General features: G+C 41.8%; 1 protein-coding gene across 1 annotated transcript in view; it reads left to right on the top strand.

Annotated features, from left to right (window-relative positions):
* Positions 1–27,866, top strand: part of HERC2 (E3 ubiquitin-protein ligase HERC2) — a 433,977-nt gene that overhangs the window by 58,836 nt on the left and 347,275 nt on the right. Inside the window, exons 15-25 of the mRNA XM_080285543.1 lie at positions 429–560; positions 1,251–1,347; positions 3,090–3,200; positions 5,645–5,898; positions 6,301–6,514; positions 6,641–6,796; positions 7,118–7,303; positions 14,785–14,908; positions 17,964–18,120; positions 25,363–25,530; positions 25,676–25,918. Of these exons, the coding sequence (XP_080141669.1) occupies positions 429–560; positions 1,251–1,347; positions 3,090–3,200; positions 5,645–5,898; positions 6,301–6,514; positions 6,641–6,796; positions 7,118–7,303; positions 14,785–14,908; positions 17,964–18,120; positions 25,363–25,530; positions 25,676–25,918 (1,842 nt within the window). The remainder of the gene's footprint in view (positions 1–428; positions 561–1,250; positions 1,348–3,089; positions 3,201–5,644; positions 5,899–6,300; positions 6,515–6,640; positions 6,797–7,117; positions 7,304–14,784; positions 14,909–17,963; positions 18,121–25,362; positions 25,531–25,675; positions 25,919–27,866) is intronic.

Below are 27,866 nucleotides of genomic sequence, written 5' to 3'. Positions count from 1 at the left end.
CACTCTTTAAGCAGGGAAGTTATACTTCTTCTCCCCCAGCAAACCCATTCATTGGTTGAGTTAACCATAGAAATGGTATTCAAGCAGATACCAGTATGTCTTATTTTAACATTGGGGAACTTGTCCCAGTGGAAGTGTGATTCATAGTCTCACATATATGTAACTTGATTTAACCCTTTCACTGTCAGGATTTCTCTTGATTGAACTACGGGTAAGTCATCTTATGTAAATTTAACAAAGTTCATATACCATACCGGTATCAACCGATCATAGAAAAAAAGGATTATTTGAGAAGGTTTTTGGAGCCTCTGATTGGTAAGATATCTCTCAGATGAACAAAATCTTCTAGTGTTAGCCTGAATTGAAATATTTAAGTGCACAAGCTGCAGCAAAATGCATAGACCTATTTTTCCTATTTTCTCCACCAGCTACATTCAGCAGTACAGAACCACACGGAAGTTGAAAGTGTGGGACTGCATGTAGGGTCATCTCTGCTGGGGAGCCTGAAGCAGCGTGTTGTCAACCTGGCCAGTAGCTCAGGAGTCCTGCCCACCATACAGGTAACTCCGGCCTCACATGCTCCATATCATCATTGTCAGTATTAGGCTATTGTCATGATTCTCACTGTTGTCCTTTGTCATCACCATCATCATCATCACCATCATCATCATCATCATCATCATACCAGTTGAAATTGTTATTCTAGTCACTGTCATCATCATTATTGATCATCATCATCTTTGTCATCAACTTCATCATCGTTGTTATCTCCATTGATGTTGTGATCATCAATCAGGCTTCCAGAAGTATTCGTAACTCTGATGGTGAGTTTGTGGATGTAAGTCATTTTACTGGGCTTTCTGATGTCAGTACTTCTATAATTTTATTCTTTTTATTTTAATCCTCATATTTTGTCTTAACTACCTAACAGGAAGTCAGGTAAGATGATGATGATGGTAATGTTTTGCTATTATTGGTGTTTAATTTCTCCTTCAGTCTTCAGGTACAGATTTCAGAGAAAATTTTTGAATCATGGGTTTGAAAACACTTTACACAGTGGCATACCTTTACCTTCATTCATTGATCACAGTGGGGAGTAGGATTGTAGGGATGATGATGATGAAAAAAGTAACCTTTTAAAATTAATTGATCCATGTGTAATCAGCTGTAATAAACTGGGTCAATTTGGCTGTATCATACCTAAGAAAAAGAGATTTCGCGGACTAAAAATTTGTCAATTCTCCTTCCAGGTTGCAGCTCAGGCCACACTGCAGACTGGCTGGTCAATCCTGCTACCCACAGCAGAGGAGCGGGCTAAGGCTCTATCATCCCTGCTTCCCAGTACAGGTTAGTCTGTTTAGGGTGTCCAGCAAGGTGATATACAGCTGTGCCCAGACTGTTCATAGTGACTCTTTTATTATGTTTTATGTTATTCATTCTTCTTCATTGTGTTCACCATTTCAGTCTGTAGGCATCAATTTTATTTTATTCTGCCAACAACCAGATGGTTTGTTCTGCTTAGAAGTCGCCTCATAGTGAAGAACTCTAAGAAAAGTTTCTCCCAAGCTGAATAAAACTGTCTAGAGACAAGTATAATATAAAGGAGTAAGTTATCCAATTAAATTGATTAATCTCTTCAATATAGTAACAGCTTTCTGTATTGCATACTTGTTACTACCAGATGTTTACACATCTTTGTAGAGTACCCTTGTAGGAGAGGGATTAGTAAAGGTCGTATGTAAGCCCTCTAGTTAAAAAAGAATCCCATAAAGTGAAAATGAATTCCCAGAGAGAGCAAGAATGTAGTTATATAAAAGAAAGAAAAAAAGCCATAGTATTGGAGGTGGTTTATAATTTTTTTTAGAGCTGGATCAGTTGGTGAAGTTTTATAAACCAGTGCAGACTATGCCAAGAGTGTAAAGCACAGCAGTGCTGCTTCCAAAGCTTGAGCTTGATCTATGACCTCATCCTTAAACCCTTACCACGCTGAGCAGGAAAAAAAAACTGATACCCCTCTGCACCGGTTGATTTGATTTTTTTTTTTTTTTTGTCTAAATGGGCTTAATACATCAATATAAGATTTCTGGCACTAAGAAAACTAATCACTAAAGCCAGAAAGTTGGCAGAATTGAGTCTGTTTTGTGCTACTTGACCTCTGAAATCTTTGAGGTTACTGAGAGAGCACAACGGCTGTGAGCCTGTGAAAACTGTCGTTCACCTCCTGCGAACCTAAATCAGTGTTGTAAGCCTTGCAGAGAAATTTCTGGAGTTAGTGATATACATTATTATCATCCAGTTTACATTGGTTGCTGCAGTGACTTCTCAGTGCTGCAGGATATAGATCTGTCTCTGGCGGTTTAGAGGGTGACGTATATCTATGTCCCTAGTGCAGTATGGGTTAATAATTATGCACCAGACTTGAATCACTTCTCATGTACTCACACAGTGTATTTCCCAAGTTTAGTTACAAGTTGATTGGTGTTCATGAGTTAACATCACACCCTGAAGTTTAACCTTGACCTGTAACCTTACCATTTTATTAATTTGCATTAAAATTGATGACTTCTTCACAAACTCACACACACAGAATCAAGTATTCATGAATTGTGTCGTTAACATAGATAAATAGGTAGACAGATAGATAGATACATACATACATATATATAAATAGATCGGTAGGTAGATAGATAGCTGGATACATAGATATAAATAAATAGATATTGTTTAGTCCTAATGAAAATGCCTCTGTATTAAAGACATTGTCTTCTGTCCTGATAGTCCAGCCATAACATGCAGTCATGCAAGTTGAAGTGATACGCTCACAGATCCCTATCATTATACTGACGCTTTTAATAAACCAGTTGTTCAGTTGATTTAGAATTTTGGTATTTTTTTAAACTCCAGTGAATAATTATATTTTTCACTGTCATGATTATACATTACGGGGGGTATTCTTTTACATATGGAGCCATACTGTATACACTGGTACTGGTATTTGGCAGAGCAGTAGGGATTAAAATGATGATTTTAGTGGTTCTTGCATACAAGATTTAAAAAAAATAATTAATTTATTTGTTTATTTTTTTCAGGCTCTGATATCTCCAGCATGAGTTCTGGGCGTCGGTTCATGATCGACTTGCTGGTGTCAAGTCTGATGGCTGATGGAGGACTGGAAATGGCACTTAATGCTGCTATTAAATGTAAGCAGAATTTGATTCTCTGTACTACTGGAAATACAGCTACCCATACTGAACTGAAGGTAGTACATAGGCCTGGGGGACAAGTAGAATACTAGGTCTGTGGGACAAGTAGAATATTAGAGTACTGAAGTAGAAGAAGTAAGATCAGATGTCTGGGGAAGTAACTGGAATATCGAAAGCTTTAATTAACGTAGGTGTGATGGTGGTAACCAACTTAATGCAACTGTAAAAAAAAAAAAAGACACTGTGCCAGAAGACTGGTGAGTAGAATGATTGTGAATGCTTATGTAGGGAAGGGAGATGCAATTGAAGGTGATAGCTATGAGAGTCTGAAACTGTTAAATCCAATAATGAAACTAGCTGACAGGAAGTGGGGGAGTATGAGTAAGAAGAGAGTGAAAATGTAATGATGTGCAGTTTGCATTTGTGCCAGATGGGAATGCAATAGATGCTCCTTTATATAGCTGGGCAGCTACAAAACAGAAAGAGAAGAGGGCTCTAGTTCTCTAACTTAAAAAAAGAACAGTAACTTTTGTTGTTGTTGGAAATGAGGAGTTCACAGTAAAGGGTCTGTCATAAGCCTCCTGTATACCATGGTGCTTGAAGCTGTATTGAGAGATTATAGGCCTGGGTTACCTTGGCAGGATGCTGTATTCAGATGATATGGTGCAGATTGCATAGAATATGGATAGAGCTGTGAAGAATTTTAGTGTTGGGGAGTGAGAGAAGGTGAGAGGAAAACATCCGTGAAGAAACTCAGTCCTGAGGTTTGAGAGAAAGTGAGAGGAAAACACGAGCTTTTTAGTAGAGATATGGACAGATGTGCAGTCATTGAGTATGGTGAATAGCGGTTTACTGTTTGAGGAAAAGGGTGGTTGTGGTGAATGGGTACAGTATGCATATGAGAGAGGCAGTGGTGAGAAAAGCACCATATGGATACAAGGGAAATTAAGTGATTCAGTCAAGATTTGAAGAGTTTGCATTAGGAAGTATGGCTGTGGAATGTGTCAATAAGTAATGCTACTTGGATGATATGATTAGAGAAGGGGTGGTACAGAAGTTGACCTGTTTGTGAGAGTCAGGTGGATGAAAGAGCTACTGTATATCCCCTGTTGGCAGTGAATGGACTCTTTATCAAAATGATACTGTATGCTTCATGTATGAGAAATTTAATGCTATTTGGTAGTGCCTGTTAATGCTCTGTGATTGAGCTTGTTCATACTTTATATTAGTGCCTGCTGATGCTCTGTGGTAATGCTTGTTAATGTTGTGGTTTTGCCTGTTTATGGTCTGTGGTAATGCATGTTATTAATGCTTTGTGTTAGTGCCTGTTAATGCTCTGTGGCAGTGCCTGTTAATGCTCTGTGATAGTGCCTGTTAATGCTCTGTGGTAGTGCATGTTAATGCTCCGTGGTAGTGCATGTTAATGCTCTGTTGTAGTGCCTGTTAATGATCTGTGGTAGTATATACAGTACCTGTTAACTCAGATATCCTGGTACATTTATGCATATATTGGTCATGTGGTGAGGAGGGGTAGATTGAAATGGTTTGGGCATGTTGGGAGAATGGAAGATGACAGTTGTGTGCAGAAGGTGAGAAGTGTAAATAGCTGGGTTAGGATTACAAGAGGCAAATAAAAAAAAACTGGGACAAGGTCATGAACTTCAGGGATAAGGGACAGAACTGGGAGGCTGCCAGTGATAGAGCAGTGTGGAGAGCTGCCATTAGGTGACCAAGACCGTTGCATGCAAGCATGTTGGAGCCTAAAATGATATTATTGGTAGATTTGCATATATATTTCAGCTTCTAATTCTCACACTTTGTAACCACCATATCATGGAGGAAGCATTTTTTTTTATATTTTTATTAGAATTAGTAATTTGAAGAAAGGACTAATGTATTTTACCATTAAACCTCTAAAATTCAAAGCTTTTATAGTGCAATATGATGATAGGATTCACTCTTCAGTTGTTTTAGAGTGTAGCTGCCAAATAACTCAGATCCCATTTTGCCTGCTTCTAAGCATACAGACCCAAGGCTGTGCAACCATTAGTCCAGAACATGTAGAAGCAAGAGACCAGCCTACATTCTTGTTTGTGTTTACATGTAAGAATAACCTTTGACTACCTCTTTGACTTGAACCATGGCATATAGGCCACTGTCCTAAGATGAGCTAAAGATATATAGTACCTTCATGCAGATTGGATGTTTAAACTGAGTATATTTTTCATGTAATTTTGTCCTGCATGCAGTGTTCTTACTTTGAAGGTCATTTTACTTAAAGTTATTTCATTACTATGTTGCTGATAAATTAACATCTGTTCTTCATTTAAAGTTCCATGATTTAAAGCAGAAGCATGTAGCACTTAAGGCTTTGTCTTTTAAAGTAGCATTTTGCCTTCATACATGCTAGACTATAAATGAGGATAGTCTCTTTGTTCCAGTTGAAGTCCAGGAGGCAGAATGGAGTGAGAAGAACAAAGTGAGCCAAAGCTGTGGTAGTGGCAATGGTGGTGTGACATCAACCAGTAACATGAGCCCCAGAAAGAATGTACGAGGTGATCCAGCTCCCTCTGCCTCTTCCCGGCGATCTTGTGACAACTCGATGACTGAGGACCAGTCAGCCACACTCCCTCTCTTGCATCTAGTTCGCCAGCTACTCAGGAATGCATCCACACAGACCCTCATGAGGCTACAGGTGGGATGTCACAGTTATCATTTGCCTAACATATGCAAATAGAGTTGCAGTCAACACTTCCTTTACATCATAGACACCTCATCTTATACTTGGATTGTAGGGTTGAGGTGATGATGGTGATCCCCTGCAAGCCCAGAAACCACCATGTTCAACACTTATCAGACATTTTGATGCTGCAGTTGTATTATCATTTTTATCACTGTTCTTTCATACAAGGCATATTTCATAATATTTTTTACTTACTTTTATATCTTTGCTATTACCTGTGCACCATACAATCATGGCCTTTTTCCAGCATGTTAGTACAGCTTAATTTGTGCAACCTTTCTGAGGTATTTCCCATCAACAGTTCATTACACTAGGTTATAATATTTTGTATTTATACATATGATAATTTTCCAGGCTATTGCTCCTGATGGGATGTCTATGATCTCATCTGCGGTGCTGGTAGACGGACACAGTGGAGAGCGAAGTGGTGGGGCGGGTGTGGGGGCAGCAGGGGCAGGACAGGGGGATCTCTCTCCCTCTGTGCAGCTTCTTCTAAGGTTCCAACGCCTACTGGTCAGCCACCTCTTCCCTGTGGAGAGTAACCTTAGCCCCAAACACGTCATGCAAGGTTAGTTGATTGTGAATTTTGGTCTTTTTGGGAGCTCATGTCTCATTGGTACTTGGTGGGGTAGTGGTTAGAATGCCCCAGTTAAAACAAGGACATACTGTACTACATATCTGAATTTATTTCCAGAGAGTGAGGTGGAGGGTGCTGGGTGGTTACTGAGGAAGTACCTTACTATGCTGGTGGGCCATGTGTCAGACACTCTCTCTATTGCCACCTCCCTTGCCACCATCAACACTCGTCTCACCGCCCTTACCTGCACAATCCTGCAGCGAGATATTACAGGTATTCACACCTTTGATTTAGAAACAGGTTGCTACATCATTGCTATTGTTGTAACGAGTCATGTGTTGGGAGGGATCAGAACCTAGATCTCTCCATTCAGTTTGAACATCAGAATGTCAGATTTGGAGGAGGAGGAAGAGGAGAAACATTTGAGTTTGCCATTTAATCTGTACCCATACATTCGTGATATATTGGTGGGAAATTAAGATGATGATGATGGTGAGTATGATTATGAAAATTGTCTCCTCCCCAGCCCAGTTGTTGAGTGTGCTGTTTGTTTAATGTTTATGATGATGATGATGATAACTGTCAATTCCCCAGGCCTATTGCTAAGTGAGCTGTTTGTGTCAATGTTGGTGGTGTGCCTTCACAACCCCCAAGTGGTAGTGTCATGCAACCTGGTGTCACCTCTCCTGCCTCTGCTTGACCCACTTGACCGCTTCAACCAGCTTGCACCAGGGGCTGACCGTGAGGATACTGAGGATATGGCCTGGCCTGGAATTATTGGTGAGCTCTCCTTTAATAACTCACTTATCCTGGTGACATCTTTTTCATTTTATTCTTATCATCTCTTGTTCATTTTATTTGGATTGGATAGACTTTTTGAACTGGAGGGGTTAGATGATGCCTTAACCCCTACACCGCGGGCTTGTTTACCAATGACTTGCGTGTGCCGCGGGGTTATTTGGGCTCCGACAGACTCTCAAAAAATATTTGCCAAAAATCAGTTATTAGTCCTAGAATAATAAAATTACATATGCTTATGGCACATACCTTCAGCTTTCTCCTGGAATGATTGTTGAGCCTTCGTCGGTTACCGTAGGACTTGTGGAGACCTCTGAAGTAGGGTAACGAAGTCTCCACTTTACACTTCCCGCCAACCCGTAATATGATTACCACAGCCAGATACAAACACTATAAACACTATTCTACAATTTTCAAGTAGTTTGGGATCCATACTCAAAAAAAAAAAACACTGTGAAAGCAATGGAAATTACGAGCGCGTCTGATCGTCGCACTGGCGCTAGTTCGCTTTTGTTACTCTGTCATTTATTATTCATAAAACCCCTCACACTTTATATTTCTATTACTATATAACACTTATATATATCTACAGTCTTTATCCATAAGTTTCCTTCAGTAGTATTAGTTTATTGTCACTGTAGGGATTCAATTTCTTTCAGTAAAATACGTAGCATTCACTTTCTCGTCCTGTATACTGGCATTGAGAGTGAATGTCACTTTCATCTTCACTCTCATAGCTCATAGCATTCAGACATGCTAGAGTGAAACTTTCACTTTCATTACTCCTAGGGTATATACTCGTATTCTTATAATACTACTCATTTACATTTCTATTTACGTTCTCTATTTTATTTACGTTGTTTACATTTCTATTTTATTTACACTGTGTTGTGCACTGTCACTTGAAATAACTTATAAAACTATTTTCCATTGTTCACGTATATTTACATTCATTACTTTCACTTGCTGTTTACACATTATTTACACATTATTTACAATTCCACTTGCACTGTTTTACTCAATAGAAAGATCGTAGTCACTCTTTTATCAATTGTCAGCCCTTTACCTCTTTCCACACGAGGTTTAGTAGGGGGTAAAGGTCACAGGGCCATTTGCATGGGGGTGAAAAAAGGCCTTGAAGTCAGCAAGAAGAAACATACGTACCCTCACTTCGGAAGATGAGAGTAAACTGATAACGGAGGGCCAGCGTGGAGTCCTGTTTAGGGGTTATTCAGAGTTACCAATATTGGTTCTTGAAACAGCTAAGTCTAGCACTGATATGATTGGCAGGAAATCTAGACAATACATTATAAATTTGGTAGTTCCAGGTAAATGTAAATATCACTTAGGCTTCTCCCTTCCCTCCTTACATGTATATTTATTACGAAAATAGATTAGAGGCCTACTTAGGAGATATATATTCAGAGCTACCAATGTTAAATCTTGAAACAGCTTTGTCAAGCACTGATATGATTGGCAGGAAATCTAGACAATACATTATAAATTAGGTAGTTCCAGGTGAATTTAAATATCACTTAGGCTTCTCCCTTCCTTCCTTACATGTATATTTATTACGAAAATAGATTATACGGCATATTTCAACGGGAAAAAAACAGCGAAAATTAACGAACGAGTGCACGTGAGGTGTTGTCAGGTGATAATTAGCCAATTCCAGGTGTATGGCACTCTCACTTACCTTATTTCTTTCTTGTATATATTATTTGGTATAAGAATACGACATAGGGCTTATTTCAATGGATGAAATCAGTGAAAAATTCCAGGGAAGATTTACTTAGCGTAGCACGGACGGGCAGGCGAGAGGATAGGGTAATGGAGGGGGGGTAGGGAGGGGAGTCAAGAACGGGGAGAAATGGCTAAATTGTCAACAATGGATGGGAGTACAGATGAGATTAGGAGTGCTGACTAGTGTTGGACATTGGCAGTACTGATAGATGATACAAACTCCCACTTGGAAGCCCGGGTGAATTCAAAATAACACAGAATCACAAAAGCGACGCCCCGCAGTATGATCCCTTGCTCCCAAGCGTCACGAAAGTGACGCCCCGCAGTTAAGGGGTTAAACTCCATCAATTGGAAATATCTTTCGTAAGATGAATAAAGTAGTTTGGTAGGAGCAGGAATAAATTTAAAAGTACATCAGCCAGATTTAAGTGATTAATCCCAGTCTGAAGACAGACCACTGATAGTGAAAGAGTTGATGGAGGCCACATCTAACCCCTTCAGCTCAGAAAATCTATCCAAAACTGAATAAAATTGTCTGGCTGTAGCAGCAGTAGGATATAAAATAGCTCCCTTCAAATAACTCATTTCCATTGCTCACATTCTTGACATGTGTCCCGCCAAGAAGGTCCAAGCTTCACTTCCATATGTTAGAGTTGGTATCACAATACTATCATGCAGCGACTTTTTTACTTCCATGCTCACGTCCTTATTTCTTATCACTGCTTTCAAAGAACCAGCAACCTTTCTTCCTTTTTGTACTCTTTCAATCACTTCATCCTCCAAACTTCTATCCTAACTCATCACACAACTCAGGTACTTCAGTGCACTCACATTTTCCATTTCCTAATCATCCAGCCTTACTGTACATTCAGTTACCCCATTTCTCAAGAAGACCATAACTTTACTCTGTTTCTTACACACACTGCCAGATTTATTCACCAGGCCTTGCAGTTCTCCCTCGTCTTCACATAACAATATAGTATCATATGCAAACAACAGTACAGGAAGTTTCCAAATGCTGCCCTCTCTCATTAGGACCACTCCAACATCCTCTGCCCTGCCTTGTATCTCATTAATAACCCCATCCGTCGACAGACTGAACAGCCATGGAGACATGACACATCTGTGTTTCAATCCAACAATCAAATAGAAAAATTCGCTCAGTTCACTATCCACATGCACTGCAGCCTTAGCACCCTCATGCATACTCTTCACTGCATTCAGTAACATCCCGTTTACTCTGTTTGTTCTTAAGATTTTCCACAGTCCTTGTCTATCCTCTCAGTCATCTGCTTTCTCCTAAACCATGAAGGCTGTATACAGCTTCTTTCCCTTCTCATGAAACTTTTCCACAAAATACCTCAGGATGAATATCTAATCTACACGACCTCTTCCCTTCCTAAAACCTCCCTGTTCTGCTCCAACTAATTCCGCTGTTATTTCCCTAACTGTCAGTATGTATCCTACCATATACATTTCCTATTTCACTCAGAAGACAAATGCCTTTATGATTACCACACACTTCTTTTTCCTCTTTTCCTTTGTGCAGGGGAATAATTATATCTGACTTGCAGTCTTCCAGGACTCTACCTTCCTCTCAGGCCAATCTGCACATCTTCCACATTCATTCTTGTACTATCTCTTTCCCATGCTTCATAATTTTGCCATACACTTCATCAATTCCTGAGGCTTCCCCCATTTTCACTTTCTTCATTGCTTCCACTAATTCCATCCTACTGATCTATCCCTTCCTTACCTCCCTCTGCCTCCCAGCCATTCCCCAACCACTTGTTCTCTCATTACTTTCATTCTCTATGTTTAACACTTCCTGTAGGTGTTCTCTCCATTTGCTCACTTTTTATCCCTTCTCCACCAGCAATCTACCATTTTTATCATTCATTCCGCGACTAACTTCTTTATCACCCTGTCTAACTCTCTTTACCTCTTTCCAGAGGTAATCTATCTATCTATCTATTGCCAGACGCCTCAATCCCGTTTGGGGTGGGCACAAACAAATCGCCTCCAAGTCGCCCTGTCCCCCGCCATTTCACTGCCTTGCTCCCAACTCACACCCCCCTCTCTCATATACCTCTCCACCCCATCCCTCCATCTCATCCTCGGCCTCCCCCTCCCTCTTCCCCCCTCCACCTCACTCACATACACTCTCTTCGTCAGTCTTTCACCCTCCATCCTCTTCACATGGCCAAACCACCTTGGTGTGTTCCTCATAACGCTTCCTATCACATCCACATCCACACCACAACGCTCCTTTATATCCTCATTCGTCAGTCTGTCTCTCCATGTGACTCCACAGGCTCCTCTTAAATAACTCATTTCCACTGCTCTCACTCTTGACTTGTGTCTTTCCAACAACGTCCAAGCTTCACTTCCATACGTTAGAGTTGGTATCACAATACTGTCATGTAGTAACTTTTTCACTTCCATGCTCACTTCCCTGTTTCTTATCACTGCTTTCAAAGAACCAGCAACCTTTCTTCCCTGCTGTACCCTTTCAAGCACTTCACCCTCCAAACCTCCATCCTTAATCATCACACTACCCAAGTACTTAAACGTACTCACATTTTCCACTTCCTCACCATCCAACCTCGCTGTACATTCACTGACTTCACCTCTCTCAAAGATCATCACTTTACTCTTCCCTACATTCACCTTTAGATTCCGTTTCGTACACACTCTCCCGAACTCATCCACCAAGCCATGCAGCTCCCCTTCGTCTTCACTCAACAACACAGTATCATCTGCAAACAACAGTACAGGGAGTTTCCAAACACTATCCTCTCTCACCAGGGCCACTCCAACATCCACTACCCTACCTTGTACCTCTTTTATTACCCCATCCATGTACAGATTGAACAACCATGGAGACATGACACATCCCTGTTTCAACCCAACTTTCAAAGAGAAAAATTCACTTAGTTCACCATCCACACGCACTGCAGCCTTCGCACCATCGTACATACTCTTCACAGCATTCAGCAACTTCCCATCTACTCCATGTATTCTTAACACTTTCCACAATCCTTGTCTATCCACCCTGTCATATGCTTTCTCCAAATCCATGAAAGCTGCATACAACTTCTTTCCCTTCTCTAGAAACTTTTCCATTAAAGATCTAAGAATGAATATCTGATCTACACAACCTCTTCCCTTCCTAAAGGCTCCCTGTTCTTCTCCAGCTAATTTCTCTGTTCTTTCTCTAACTCTGTCAATAAGTATCCTACCATACACTTTTCCTATTATGCTAAGAAGACAAATGCCCCTATGATTACCACACACTTCTTTTTCCCCTTTTCCCTTGTACAAGGGAATAATTATACCTGACTTCCAATCCTCCGGGACTCTACCTTCCTCCCAGGCCAATCTGCACATCTTCCACATCCATTCTACTACTATCTCTCCCCCATGCTTCAGCATTTCACCACACACTCTATCAATTCCTGGGGCTTTCCCCGATTTAACTTTCTTCATTCCCTTCACAACTTCTATCCTACTGATTTCTTCCTGTCTTCTCACCTCCCTCCTTCTCCCAGCCATTCCCCAGCCACTTATACTCGCATTACTTCCATCCATGGAGAATGAAAGACTGACTAAGAGGGTGTATGTAGGTGAGGTGGAGGGAGGGAGAGGGAGGGGTAGACCGAGGATGAGGTGGAGGGATGGAGTTGAGAGGTATATGAGGGAGGGGGGGGTGAGTTGGGGGGAGGGGAGTCAAATGGTGGGTGACAGAGTGACTTGGAGGCGTTTTGTCTGCGGCCACCCTTTGCGGGATTAGGGCGTCGGGCTATAGATAGATAGATAGAGACTTCCATCCTCTATGTTCAACAATTCCTTAAAGTGTTCTCTCCATCTGCTCACTTTTTCTCCCTTCTCCACTAGTAATCTACCATTTTTATCTTTCACTCCCCTGCTAACTTCACTTCCACCCTGTCTTACTCTTTTCACCTCTTTCCAGAACATTTTCTTACAGTCCCTCCACTTTACACTCAAATTCCCTCAAAATTCCTCATCACTCTCTTCTTATTCTCCCTCCACTTTACACTCGAATTCCCTCAAAATTCCTCATCACTCTCTTCTTATTCTCTATTACCAGATACTAATCTTTTCACCTCTCTCTTCCTCCCTACATATATCTCCTTCGTCCATCTCTCAGGTTCCTCCATGCCTCTGCTTCCCATCCACTCACTATATGCTTTCTTCTTTTGCACCACAACTTGTCTCACCTCTTCATTCCACCATGCTGTTCCCTCCACTCCCTTTCTTCTTCTCTTTACCCTACACACCACCTCACATGCTGCACAGATTTCTTCTGTGAGTATGATCTTGCACACACCTTCCACCTCCCCTGTCTGCTTTAAATTGTATTTACCCAATTACTCTTCCACTTCTCTCTTATATTCCTCTCTTTTTCCATCCTCTTGTAATCTTTCTACTCCCTTTGTATGGACTACTTCGTCCTCTCCTTCCCACGTTCTGTTCCTCCGTTGCACGTGAACCTTGACTTTCACCACCACTAAGTGATGGTCAGAAAGTCCACTCCTCCAGCTTCTATAAGCTCTTGCATCCATTACATTCTATCTTATTCTGTCATCCACACGCACACAATAAATCATTGCCTTCCATTCATTCAGTTCACCAACCACTCTTCTCATCACTTGCCACGTATACATGTGGATCATTTTGTGCCTAAAGAGGGTATTGGCTGTCACCAACCATCCCTGCACAAATGTCCACCAGAGCACTGCCATTCTTATCCACTTCAGCAGGCACACTGCACTCACCAACTACTCCATCCACCTTCACACTGCCTACATATCCATTCATATCTCCAATCAAAAACACTCTCTCATTCTTCTCAAACCCCTCCATGCATGCTTCCACATTTGTCCAGAATTTTTCTTTCAATCAGCATGCATGATCTTGCATTGGTGCATACACACACACACAGTCCCCCATGTTTGTAATCCTGCTTTCAATCTTACCCACACATTCCTTGAACCAACTGATCCATACTGTCGTATATTCTCTTTCCATCACTTGCATACAGCAATACATACTCCCTCTTTTGCTTTCTCATTCTCACCTACTCCCATGCATTTACTCCATCCATACACCCACTCTCTCACACTCTGTCTTTTTTCCATTTAGTCTCAGTTAATCCACACGTATCCACTTTTGCACGGTCATGCACCTGGACAATCTCTCTCTCTTTCACCTCATCATTCGCACTCCTTGCATTCCATGTTGCTGTCTGTACCATTTCCTTTGTTTGGTCCTTAGTCATTGCCTGTTTGTCAGTCTTGGTCCTTGGCTTCTTGTTTGTATTTTTAGTTATTTGTTTTCCGGGGGGGGGGATACTAACCCTTCTCCAATCCGCTTGTTGACAGTTAGGGAACACGTGTTGGTTGGTTATAAGGTTAACAGTCAGTGTTTTAAATGATTTCCTGGTTTACAGGAAATTGTTTGGCTTGCTGCTCAGTGTGGTGCTACCCTAAAATACCACTATACTAAGTGTGTGGATGATAGATGCCCTCACTGACATTGCATTCAATGACTAATAAGTGTACTATAAGTGCTCATGTAAATTGGTTTGATGTAACTGACTGATGGTGAGTTATATGTCCATACGTCTAAGGTAACCTTATGAATGCAGAATTTTATAACCTGTAAATAATGCCACAATTTTTACCTCACATCCACAGTGAACAACATCAAACAAACGGAGGAGATGCCAGTAATTCGTAAAGCTGACTTGGAGAACCACAACAAAGATGGTGGCCTCTGGATCCTCATCAACGGAAAGGTTTATGATGTACAGGAATTCAGGTGAGGAGTTAGTGTCCCAAGTATAGTAATTTTCTCCAAAAATAATCTGTCATATCACTGTATGCAGTTTTGAGATGTACAGTATGTCTGGTAAATATGACAGCCTTAATGTCCAAATCTAATGGGAGGCTGGAAAGTTGTTGACATAACTGAACTTGTTTTTTGGACAACCTAATGATGTTCTGACTGAGGAGACCTACAGCACAGAGACAGCTAACCAGCTTCTCTGGTGGGAACTGTAGGTCAAGGAAGCAACTTGTTCTTTTTGTGTTTCTACATCTTCAAGATACATTCTGACTGAATAGATTTGCTGCATAGAGTGAGCCAGCTAAATCTCATAGGGTGAACTATCAGTCAGGCACACATGACATGTTTTGTTGGTCAGATGTGTGAATATGAGGCTGTGTGATACCATTTGTAGTACAGTATGGGGTGCAACATTACCTAGAGTACATGGGTTGTGTATAAAATGATTCAGTCTATGGTATTATGAGAATAATGATGAGTGGTATCCACCGTGTATTCTGACTAGATCCACCCTGTCTTCTTTGTGTAATAATATACAGTAGTTTGTGTTTGCATGAGAATTGGGATGGATGGTTTCCAGAATGTAGTAAAGCTAGATCTACCCAGTCTGATTTTTTGAAGCTGCATATCAAACAATATAATATGTGTTGTATGATATTGGATGTAGCACTGCATTGAGCATATGGGTTGCCCATACATTTACCTAGTCTGTGTATGTTTGAGAATAGGGGCAGGTGATGTCCACAGTATTGGCTACCTACACCAGCCTTGTCTGATTTTCTAAGTTGTTTCTGAGTTTTCTGAGGATATGCAGATTTTACCCTAGTTGGGAGTAGTGGCTAATTCTTGAAACCCCTTCATTCTTGGTACCGGTATGTCTTTTATATACACAGTAAAACCTTGATGAGTCGACCTTGCAGAAGGCGGAATTTCCAGTAAGTCGAACTCAGACTGGGCCTTGCTACTTTGTGGGAATTTCCCACAAATTTGGGTAAGAATTGGCTTTTCATGGGAACTTTTGTGGGAGGACATTTCAGCCATTAAATTTTTGGGAATATTTTTAGGGAATTTTATCCTCATGTGGGAACTTTCATGGATGTTTTATCTTTTGTGGGAATTTTGTGGGAAAATGCACCTGGCAACGTTGCTTCCGACACTCGGGGCTGGTAGCTGGCTGAAGGTAAACACACAGTCAGTCTGCCCCCGACCGTCATCGGTTGAGGTTTGCGCTGCTCTTGCACTGTCACCTATTTGGAATGCTTCATTTTTGCAGTTTACTTTATTATATTCCAAGTGGTACATTTTAGTTTAGTATATTCCAAGTGGTATATTTTAGTTTTAGTGATTATGAAGTGAAGTAAATAAGTGCAGAACTTTATGTACAGGTCTCCCTTGTTTTACGATTGGTATGCGTTCCTAGAAAGGCATTCGTAAACCAAAATATCGTAAAGCGAAATTAAGGTTTAATGGGAAAAATAGGGATGCGTTCCTGGACTCGTGTATAAGGAACTGAAGACCCATACAAGTGATCTAATATGCAATAATAATGATGATGTTTTATGTATTGTAGTGCATCTGAATCACATATGTATGTACATTTGCAAACATAAAGACATGAAATAGCAAAAACAACATGAAATATAGCTGTACTGTACTGTACTGTTATGTACCTTCCTACTGTACTGTAGCTCCGTCCACCCTTAGTCGGTCCCCTCCGAGGCTGGAGGACGTAATGCCTTAATGTCTTCTCCGAGGCTAGGAGACATCCTGGGCCAAAGCCCATCATTCATCAACACAAGAGGTGGAGAGGGAGGAAGCAGGGGTGGTGGAGGTTTGGATGGCAGGGGTGGATGACTTAGGAAAATGAAAGGTGGTGGAGGTTTGGGTGGCAGGGCTGGATGAGTCAGTGGTAGCAGAGGCAGATAGACTAGCAGTGGGTTTGAAGAAGCTGGAAATTGTTGTTTGCTTTGCCAGCCTCCTCACAACTCTTAGCTGATCTGCCTGTGAGCATGGGATTTCCACATGCCCAATCGTAAATACGAGGGAGCTCAGTCGTAAAATGAACACTTGGTACTAAAAAAGAACGATCGTAAATGCAAAATATCGTAAAACGATGCAGCGTAAAACGAGGGAGACCTGTACTTAAGTGATTGTTTTGCCTCTCCACCTCCACCTCCAACACAAGCTGTCTGACCTACAAAAGCTTGTTGCGCAGACATCCACCAGTTTAAGAAATTAAACGCACTGAATTGTTTTATATTGTTTATTTCGATTTCATTATACATGCCAATAGCCTACACTGTTGGTTTGTGTTCAGAGATTCACAAATAGTACAGTGCTTCCCCAACTCTTTCTAGCCTAACTCACCTAGCCTAGGCTATGCAACCTCCTATCCTAGCCTAGTCCATGACATGCACCAATTTTTTTTTTTTTTTAATGCATTTTAAGTGCTTCTTTAGTTTAGTGTTAATAAACAAGTAATCACATAATTTTGCGACTGTTGTTAAAAATAATATACTGTATATCTTTTTGCAAGTATTTTCGATTACTGTAGTCGGAAAATCTTTAAACTACAGTACCTAGAGCCCTATACAGTTTGTCTTATGAGGGGTTTACTGTACTAGCTAATGCAGTACTGTATTATTCAACTTTGATAAAATGTCGGCAGTCTGTATGGATTAATTGTGTGGTAAGTGAGGTAAATGTGAATCTGATTTGTATTCACTTGTGTGTTTTCTTGGTGTGTGTGTGTGTGTGTGTGTGTGTCTTTTTTTTTTTTTTTTTATGTAATTTACAGGGGTAGCAAAAGACTTGTGTTAAGTTTATCAGTTAACCGACCATAGATTAATTGTAGCAGAATGGTACAGGAATATATCTTATTGGCTAGCTCATTCAGTTGTACATTTACAGATCAACAGCATCATAATGGAAGGACCTTTGCAGTACCCTAGAAACACCATAACCTAGTCCTGCAGTAAACTATCACAGAACCCATTAATTGTCTAATGTCATTTGACTGCATTTACAGGGCAACTGCACCTTGTGGGAGCGACATCTTGCAGTACTATAGTGGGCAAGATGCAACACAGGTATGGGAAATGGCAGGACATTCTCCAAGGGCGAAGGAAATGATGGCTGGGTACTTTGTTGGCAACTACATGGATCCAGAACAGGAGGTGGTGCAGGTGAAGCTGATTACTTTTCACTTGTGGAGAGGATGGAGGGTGAAAGACTGACAAAGAGAGTGTATGTGAGTGAGGTGGAGGGGGGAAGAGGGAGGGGGAGGCCGAGGATGAGATGGAGGGATGGGGTGGACAGGTATATGAGAGTGGGGGGTGTGAGTTGGGAGCAGGGCAGTGAAATGGCGGGGGACAGGGCGACTTGGAGGCAATTTGTTTGTGGCCACCCCAAACGGGATTGAGGCGTCTGGCAATAGATAGATAGATAGATAATTACAATATAAATAATATTGTAATACCTGTAATATTAAAATATAGTTTTGTAGTAGTTTCTAGACTCTATCGGATACATTCATGTGAAGCTACAGAATGTGTTGAAAGCTTTTGGCGTATCAGATAGAGCCAGGATTCCAGGGGTTTGAATGATGAGTGAACGGAAGCGTGGCCCATTGGATTAGGCAAACTTGGGCTGTCTGGATGTTGCTACTCCTTACCCTTCCATAGGGTGGGAAAGGAGGTCTGGATGATGATGATGATGATGATTAGTCTAATGGTCTGCTGATGAAAGAATACCAGTCAGATGAAGACATTACCAGTTGGGTGGTGCTAGATTATTCCTGAGTTAAGAAATCTGAATGGAAGCATGTCAGAAATGTGAAATATATTAGAAGGAAGGAATGTGCATTCAGCTCAACCTTCTTGTGTGTGATATGATCATGGAAAGAAGTAGAGAAAGAAATTGTATGCCCTCATGTCCTAAGAGAGTGTTTGGAAGTTGAAGGATCAGAATGTCAAGGATTCATTTTATGCTGAGATGTGCAGAGTGGATGAGACTGCATGGAACATTTCTGGTGGTGGAAATAATCAGTGGGGCATGCAAGAATATTTTCACCTAGACGAATGAACAAAGTTTGTGGCTGGATAATGAGCAACTTAGGCACAGCTCTGTATACAGAAGTTTTAGGGATTTTTAAGCTGTGTACAGTCCCAGAAGAGTGGAAGTCAGGTATAATTATGCCCCTGTACAAAGGAAAAGGAAAAGGAAGTGTGTGGTAATCACAGGAGCATTTGCCTTCTTAGTATAAAAGGAAAAGTATATGGTAGGATACTTACTGACTGAGTTAGGGAAGTAACAGAGAAATTAGTTGGAAAAGAACAGGGAGGCTTCAGGAAGGGAAGAGGTTGTGTAGATCAGATATTCATTCATAGATCTTTAGTGGAATAGCTTCTAGAGAAGGGAAAGAAGGTGTATGCAGCCTTCATGGATTTGGAGAAAGCATATGACAGGGTGGATAGACAAGGATTATGGAAAGTATTAAGAATATATGGAGTAGATGGAAAGTTTTTGAAGGCTGTGAAGAGTATGTATGAGGGTGCTAAGGCTGCAGTGCATGTAGATAGTGAACTGAGTGCATTTTTCTGTTTGAAGGTTGGATTGAAGCAAGGATGTGTCATGTCTCCATGGTTGTTCAATCTGGATATGGATGGGGTTAAAAATAGATACAAGGTAGGGCAGTGGATGTTGGAGTGGCCATAGTGAGGGAGGGCAGTGTTTGGAAACTCCCTGTACTGTTGTTTGCAAATGATATTGTGTTGTTAAGTGAAGACGAAGGGAAGCTGCAATGCATGGTGAATGATCAGAGAAATATGCTGCCTGGCTCTCACCTGAGAGTCCCGGGTTCGATTCCCAGCATATTGGTAATTTCTCTGATGATTTTTCCTGTGTAAAAATACAGGTTCTCTCTTCACGGTGAATGAGTCTGGGAGAGTGTGTAAGAAACAGAATCTAAAGGTGAATGTAGGGAAGAGTAAAGTTATGGTCTTTGAGAGAGTTGAAGTCAGTGAATGTACAGTGAGATTGAATGGGGAGGAAATGGAGATTGTGAGTGCATTTAAGTACTTGAGTATTGTGATAAGTAAGGATGGAAGTTTAGAGGGTGAAGTGCTTGAAAGCAGGGAAGAAAGGTTGCTGGTTCCATGAAAGTAGTGATAAGAAACAGGGAAGTAAGCATGGAAGTGAAAAAGCTACTACATGACAGTATTGTGATACGAACTGTGACATATGGAAGTGAAGCTTGGACTTTGTTGGAGGGACATAAGGCAAGAGTGAGAACAGTGGAAATAACTTATTTGAGGAGTCATGTGGTGGAATGAGGAAGTACAGGATAACATAAATAGGAAGAAGCAGGCAAAGAAGAATATGGATTGACACAGGAACGAAGAAAGCATTCGGGAGTATGAGGAGATGAGGAACATAGCCAAGAAAAAGGTTGCTAAGGCAAAAGAAAAGGCATACCAGAAGCTGTACAAGAAGTTGAATAGTAGAGAAGAGGAAAAAGACCTGTACCGATTAGCCAGGCAGAGAGACAGAGCTGGGCGGGATGTGCAGCATGTTAGAATGATAAAAGGATGCAGATGGCAGTGTACTGACAAATGAGGAGAGTGTACTAAGAAGGTGAAATGAGTATTTATTTCGAAGAGTTGATGAATTTAGAAAATATGTGGTGGTAGGTGGAGGCGACCATCATCCACTCACTTGATGTAGTGTTGCCTACTTCTTCCTTATCCTTTATCATTCTTTTTCTGTGCCTGCCCTCCTCTCTTCCTATATCTTCCATCTTTCCTGTCACTTCCTATTGCTCTTCTTTCCTTTACAGGTGGCTTTACATTGAGTGACAAGCCAAATGATTTCCTGTAAGCCAAGAAACCATTTACAGCGCTGGGTGGTAACCATATAACCAACCCATACGTGCTCCCTACGTGTCAACAAGTGGGTTGGTGGAGGGTGAGTGCCCCTCCCCATAAAACCAGTAACTCAAAGTCAAATGGCCACCCCTTAAGGTATTATGGCATCTGGCAATAGATAGATAGCTAGATAGATGAGAGAGGGAAGGTTAGAAGAGTTGGAGGTAGTGAATCAGGAAGTGCAAGAGATCAGCAGAGAGGAAGTGAGGAATGCCATGAAGAGGATGAAGGATGGCAAGGCAGTGGGCCCAGATGGTATACCAGTGGAAGAATGGAGGAGCTTAGGAGAGATGGCTGTGACGTGATTTATCAGATTGTTTAACAAAATCCTAGAGGGTGAAAGGATGCCGGAGGAGTGGAGAAAAAGTATTCTAGTTCCTATTTTCAAGAACAAGGGTGATGTGCAGTGCTGCAGCAACTACAGAGGTATAAAGCTGATCAGCCATGCAATGAAGATATGGGAAAGAGTGGTGGAAGCTAGGCTGAGCAGAGAAGTGAGGATCTGCGAGGAGCAATTTGGTTTCATGCCAGGGAGAAGTACTATTTATCTGTCTATCTATCTGTTGCCAGACACCTCAATCCTGTTAGGGGTGGCCACAAACAAATCGCCTCCACGTCGCCCTGTCCCCCGCCATTTCACTGCCCCGCTCCCAACTCACCCCCCCCCCTCTCTCATATACCTCTCCACCCCATCCCTCCATCTCATCCTCGGCCTCCCCCTCCCTCTTCCCCCCTCCACCTCACTCACATACACTCTCTTCGTCAGTCTTACACCCTCCATCCTCTCCACATGGCCAAACCACCTTGATGTATTCCTCCTAACGCTTCCCATCACATCCACATCCACACCACAACATCCACATCCACACCACAACGCTCCTTTATATTCTCATTTGTCAGCCTGTCTCTCCATGTGACTCCACAGGCTTCTCTTAAATAACTCATTTCCACTGCTCTCACTCTTGACTTGTGTCCTTCCAGTAACGTCCAAGCTTCACTTCCATACGTTAGAGTTGGTATCACAATGCTGTCATGTAGTAACTTTTTCACTTCCATGCTCACTTCCCTGTTTCTTATCACTGCTTTCAAGGAACCAGCAACCTTTCTTCCCTGCTGTACCCTTTCAAGCACTTCACCCTCCAAACCTCCATCCTTACTCATCACACTACCCATACTTAACCATACTCACATTTTCCAATTCCTCACCATCCAACCTCGCTTTACTATAGACGCCATATTTGCTTTGAGAATGGTAATGGAGAAGTACAGAGAAGGCCAGAAGGATTTGCATTGTGTGTTTATAGACTTGGAGAAGGCTTATGATAGGGTACCGAGAGAGGAGCTGTAGTACTGTATGAGAACGTGAGGAGTGGCAGAGAAGTACGTGAGGGTGGTGAAGGACATGTACGATGATAGTGTAACAGCAGTGAGATGTGCAGTAGGAATGACTGAGGGTTTCAGGGTGAAGGTGGGATTGCATCAAGGATCGACTCTGAATCCCTTCTTGTTTGCAATGGTGATGGACAGATTGACAGATGAGATTAGACAGGAGCCTCCGTGGACAATGATGTTTGCTGGCAACATTGTGATATGTAGTGAGAGCTGGGAGGCAGCTGAGGCAGAGCTTGAGAGATGGAAATATGCACTGGAGAGAAGGGGAATGAATATAAGCAGAAGCAAGGCTCAGTACATGTGTGTAAATGAGAGAGATGACAGGGGAGCCGTGAGGCTGCAAGGTGTAGAGGTGGCAAAGGTAGATGAATTCAAATACTTGGGGTCAACTGTACAAAGTAACGGAGAGTGTGGTAGAGAGGTAAAAAAGAGAGTGCAGGCGGGATGGAGTGGGTGGAGAAAGATGACAGGAGTGATCTGTGAAAAGGGTCTCTGCAGAAATGAAAGACTGTAGTGAGGCCAGCCATGTTGTACAGAATGAAGACAGTACCACTGACAAAAAGTCAGGAGGCACAGTTGGAGGTAGCAGAATTGAAGATGTTGCGTTTTTCACTGGGAGTGACGAGGTTGGACAAAATTAGAAGTGAACATATTAGAGGGACAACGCACGTGTCAGCCTGGGGACATAGTTAGAGAGACGAGACTGAGATGGTTTGGACATGTGTGGAGGAGGGATGAGGAGTATGTTGGGAGGATGATGCTGGAATTGGAGTTACCAGGCAGGAGAAAGAGAGGAAGGCCAAAGAGAAGGTTATAGATGTAATGAAGGAGGATATGCGGGTGGTAGGTGTAAGAAAAGAAGATGCAGAAGACAGAGTAAGATGGAGACGGGTGATCCGCAGTGGCAACCCCTAAGGGGAGAGCCGAAAGGAGAAGAAGAAGAAGATGTGGAGTCACATGGAGAGACAGACTGACAAATGAGGAAGTGAGGAAGTGTTGTGGTGTGGATGTGGATGTGATAAGAAGCATTAGGAGAAAGACATTAACCCTTTAACCGCGGGTATTGTTTTGGTCTGACTGTCCTCTCCCGCGGGGGTTTCAGCCAAATGTAAACAAACCTTTAAACCTTAATAACTCTGCACAGAATAAAGCTAGAGAAAAAAAATAAGGTACCATTAGAAAGTACTAACCTTCAGCTTTCCATTGATGTAGGTTTCATGACTTTGTTGACTTTCACAGGACGGGCAGAGCCGTTAGAAGTGAGGGGTGTAAAATCACTATTTTACGCCCCACACACCAGTACCAAATGCCAACCACTCTCTCATAATAGTAATATAAACATATATGAACACTGTACATATGATAAACACCCACTCTGTGTTCACTGAGGTAGGTAAAAGGCACTTCACTGCGGCTGCGCCTCACTTCACTGCGGCGTCACCCGCTCACTGATGTTTCAGGTGATCTTTTCATTATTTCTAACTTCTAATATTATTTTACATATAATCTGGGCAATATACATTATATTTACACTGCACTTATTACTATATTGCGTCACTGTCGCATCACAGAATTACACAAGTGCCGCAGATTCTCTTATTACAATATCACTTATTATACTGGCCAATATTTACATTTTTTCCTAGGCAAAATATCCCTTATTACTACATTATCCATTATACAATTATTGGTAAAGCACGTCACTGTCGCATCACTGTATATCACTGTCACTTTCAGTAACTCTGCACAGAATAAATCTAGAGCGAAAAATAAGGGACCATTAGAAAGTACTAACCTTCGGCTTTGCAATGATGTAGGTTTCATGATTTCGTTGACTATCACTGGATGGGCAGTGCCATTAGAAGTGAGCGATCTAAAATCACTATTTTTCACTCACACACCATTACCTTCGTTCATACACCATTATCAAATGCCAACCTCATTCTGATAATAACACTATAAACATATATGAACACTGCACATACGATAAACACCCACTCTGTGTTCACTGAGGCAGGTAAAAGGCACTGTCATTACCCGCACTTCAGTGCCACATCAGCGGTGTTGCAATCACTATTTTTCGCTCACACACCATTACCAAATGCCAACCTCATTCTGATAATAATACTATAAACATATATGAACACTGCACATACGATAAACACCCACTCTGTGTTCACTGAGGCAGGTAAAAGGCACTGTAATTGCCCGCACTTCACTGCCATATCACCGGTGTTGTAATCACTATTTTTCGCTCACACACCATTACCAAATGCCAACCTCATTCTGATAATAATACTATAAACATATATGAACACTGCACATACGATAAACACCCACTCTGTGTTCACTGAGGCAGGTAAAAGGCACTGTAATTGCCTGCACTTCACTTCCACATCAGCAGTGTTGTTGCTCACACAGCTGGACAGATACTGATGCGTGTTTGGTCCGGGGTGGGGTGGGGGGCCCAGGGGGTGGGAGGTGGGGCCCCAGGGGGGGGGAGGAGGGAGGTGGGAGTCGGCTGGAGTGAAAGAACTTAATAGCTACTCTCCCTTGAAACAATTGGCGCACGGAAAAAACGCGGTGTATTCAAAATATTCACAAACATTCGAGAATGACACCTGCGGTTTGGTCCAGTTTTTGCAATGTCATTCTGGAATGACATCCGCGGTTAAAGGGTTAAGGTGATTTGGCCATGTGGAGAGGATGGAGAGTGAGAGACTGACAGGGAGAGTGTATGTGAGTGAGGTGCAGGGGGGGGAGGGAGGGGGAGGCCAAGGATGAGATGGAGGGATGGAGTGGAGAGGTATATGAGAGAGGGGGATGTGAGCTGGGAGCAGGGCAGTGATATGGCGGGGGACAGAGCAACATGGAGGCGATTTGTTTGTGGCCACCCCTTATGGGATTAAGGCGTCTGGCAGTAGGTAGATAGATAATAAAAAGAAGGAGTCTTTTGATTCCTGTGGGCCACACATCTTACCACTTTCTTCTGTACATTTGCTGCATTTTCTGTCACTACACCAAAGTAACCCCACTTAAACTTTTAACTAGTTTGCCTCTCTTTCCACGCATATTCCATGAATATTAAATTTATTTATTTATTTTTCTAAGGTGTTAGATGCCAGCACTCTGTCATCACCATTAGTAGACACAGAGCGAGCCCTGGCCATGTTAATAGGAGTGTATGCCAGCTGCCTAGCGCGTGGCCATCCTCCCTCACCTTTTGAGCTGGGGCATGAGAAGTGGATCTCTGCAGAATTCATGAGAGCTGGGTGTCAGGTAAGTCATTCTCAATGTTGATCAAAAAAATGGCTGGAAAAATGTTGATATTGCTTTTTTTTTTTTTTTTTTTTTTTTTTTTTTTTTTTAAGTGGAATTTTTGTATAGAATTATGATGAAGTCATAATTTTCACGCTCCCTGCAGACGGTACAGCCACCTGATCCATATGATGAAGAGAAAGGTGAGGCAAGAACTGGGTCATCTGCCACCACGCCAGGCTCAGTGACTACCCCAGGTGATTCCAGACTCCCACCTCGACCACTTGACCCTTTGACACATCGCAGAACCAAACAGGGATCAAACACCAGCCCACAGGATGACATAGAAACTTATTTCACAAATATGGCCGACTATTTTCTCAGTGCTTTAATGGAAGGAAAGACACAGGTTAGTTTTATGCATTTTCATCATTCAAATGGCTTAGTCCAACAGTTGTGGGCCTATGTAACCCTTTGTTTAAAAAAAAAAAGTGGACATGGTTCTACTTGTGAGGTCAAGCCAAGAGTCTCAAGGTTTGAATTATGTGTAAATGATTGTATGTCCCGTTGTATTGAGCATTTTGTTTCATTGTTTTGTTACTTTAGTGATTTTCTTTGTTTCTGGATCCTGCATCATCCTATATCTTAGGTTGAAATTAGATTTAGGAAAATGATGAGCGTGCAAAAGTGGAGGAAAATGATGAGGGTGTGAAAGTGGATGTATGTGTATTAACTGAAACTATATGGGGATGTGAGAGTGTGAGAGAAGGGGAGTATGGATGGTGTATCTGTGCAGTAGGTGAGAATGAGAGGGCAAAAGAAGGAGTGTGTATTCTTGTGAGTAACAGATGGAAGGAGAATATAAGAGAATATGGATCAGTTGGCTCAAGGATTGTGTGGGTAATACTGAAAGTTGGACTACAAATGTGGGTGATTGTGTGCGTGTATGTGCCAATGCAAGATCATGCAAGCAGAGTGAGAGAAGAGTTCTAGACATATGTGGAAGTGTGCATGGAAAAGTTTGAAAGAAATGAGAGAGTGTTTTTGACTGGTGATATGAATGGTAAAGTAGGGAATGTGAAGGTGGATGGACTAGTTGATGAGTGGGGTGTGCCTGCTGAGATAGATGAGAATGGCAGTGCTTTAGTGGACATTTGTGCTGGGAGGGGGTTGGTGATAGCCAATACCCTCTTCAGGCACAAAATGATCCACAGGTATACATGGCAAGTGATGAGAAGGATGGATGGTGAACTAAATGAAAGGAAAGCAGTGATTGATTATATGTGTGTGGATGAAAGGATGTGAAGATGGGTAATGAATGCAAGAGCATGTAGAGGTTGGGGGAGTGGACTTCTGACCACCACTTGGTTGTCAGAATCAAGGTCCAAGTAAAATGGAGAAATAGAGGAAAGGAAGGAGTAGAGGCAAGGAGAGTGGAAAGGTTACAAGAGGATGAGAAAAAGACAGAATATAAAAGAGAAGTGGAGGAACGATTGGGTAAATATGGATTGGAGCAGATGGGGGACATGGAAGGTGTGTGCATGATATTTACAGAAGAAATATGTGCAACATGTGAGGTGAAGAGAAGACAAAAGGGAGTGCAAGGAACAGCATGGTGGAATGAAGAAGTGAGACAGGCTGTCGCACAAAAGAAAAAAAGCATATAATGAATGGATGAGAAATAGGGGCTTGGAAGAAGTTAAGAGATGGACGAGAAAGTTATATGTAGAAAGGAAGAGAGAGGTGAAAAGATTAGTAAGAGAGAGTAAGAAGAGAGTGGATGAGGAATTTGGAAGGAATTTGAGTGTCAAGTGGAGGGAAAGTAAGAAAATGTTCTGAAAAGAGGTAAAGAGAGTCAGACAGGGTGGCAATGAAGTTAGTAGGGGAGTGAAAGATAAAAATGATAGATTACTAGTTGAGAAGGGAGAAAAAGTGACCAGATGGAAAGAACACTTTAACCCCTTAACAGCGGGCTTGTTTTGCTTTTTCTTGTGGCTCCCGCGGGCATATTCGTGCTCCGACAGACTCTCTAAAAATATTTGCCAAAAATCAGTTATTAGTCCTAGAATATTAAAATCACATATGCTTATGGCACATACCTTCAGCTTTCTCCTGGGGTGTTTGTTGAGCCTTCGTCGAGTACCGTAGGACTTATGGAGACCTCTGAAGTTGGGTAACGAAGTCTCCACTTTACACTTCCCAACAACCCGTAATATTATTACCACAGCCTGATATCACTAGAAGCACTATTCTATGATTCACAAATAGTTTGGAATCCATACTCCAAAAAAAAAAAAAAAAACACTGTGAAAGCACTGAAAATTACGAGGGTGTATGACCTTCCCACTTGACATCGT

The sequence above is a fragment of the Coenobita brevimanus genome, chromosome 107, assembly GCF_032717465.1.
Source record: "Coenobita brevimanus isolate Jiangsu-jjx chromosome 107, ASM3271746v2, whole genome shotgun sequence".
In the NCBI taxonomy this organism is placed as follows: domain Eukaryota; kingdom Metazoa; phylum Arthropoda; class Malacostraca; order Decapoda; family Coenobitidae; genus Coenobita; species Coenobita brevimanus.
The sequence above is the reverse complement of the archived record's forward strand: the minus strand, read 5'-3'. Positions and strand labels throughout refer to the sequence as shown.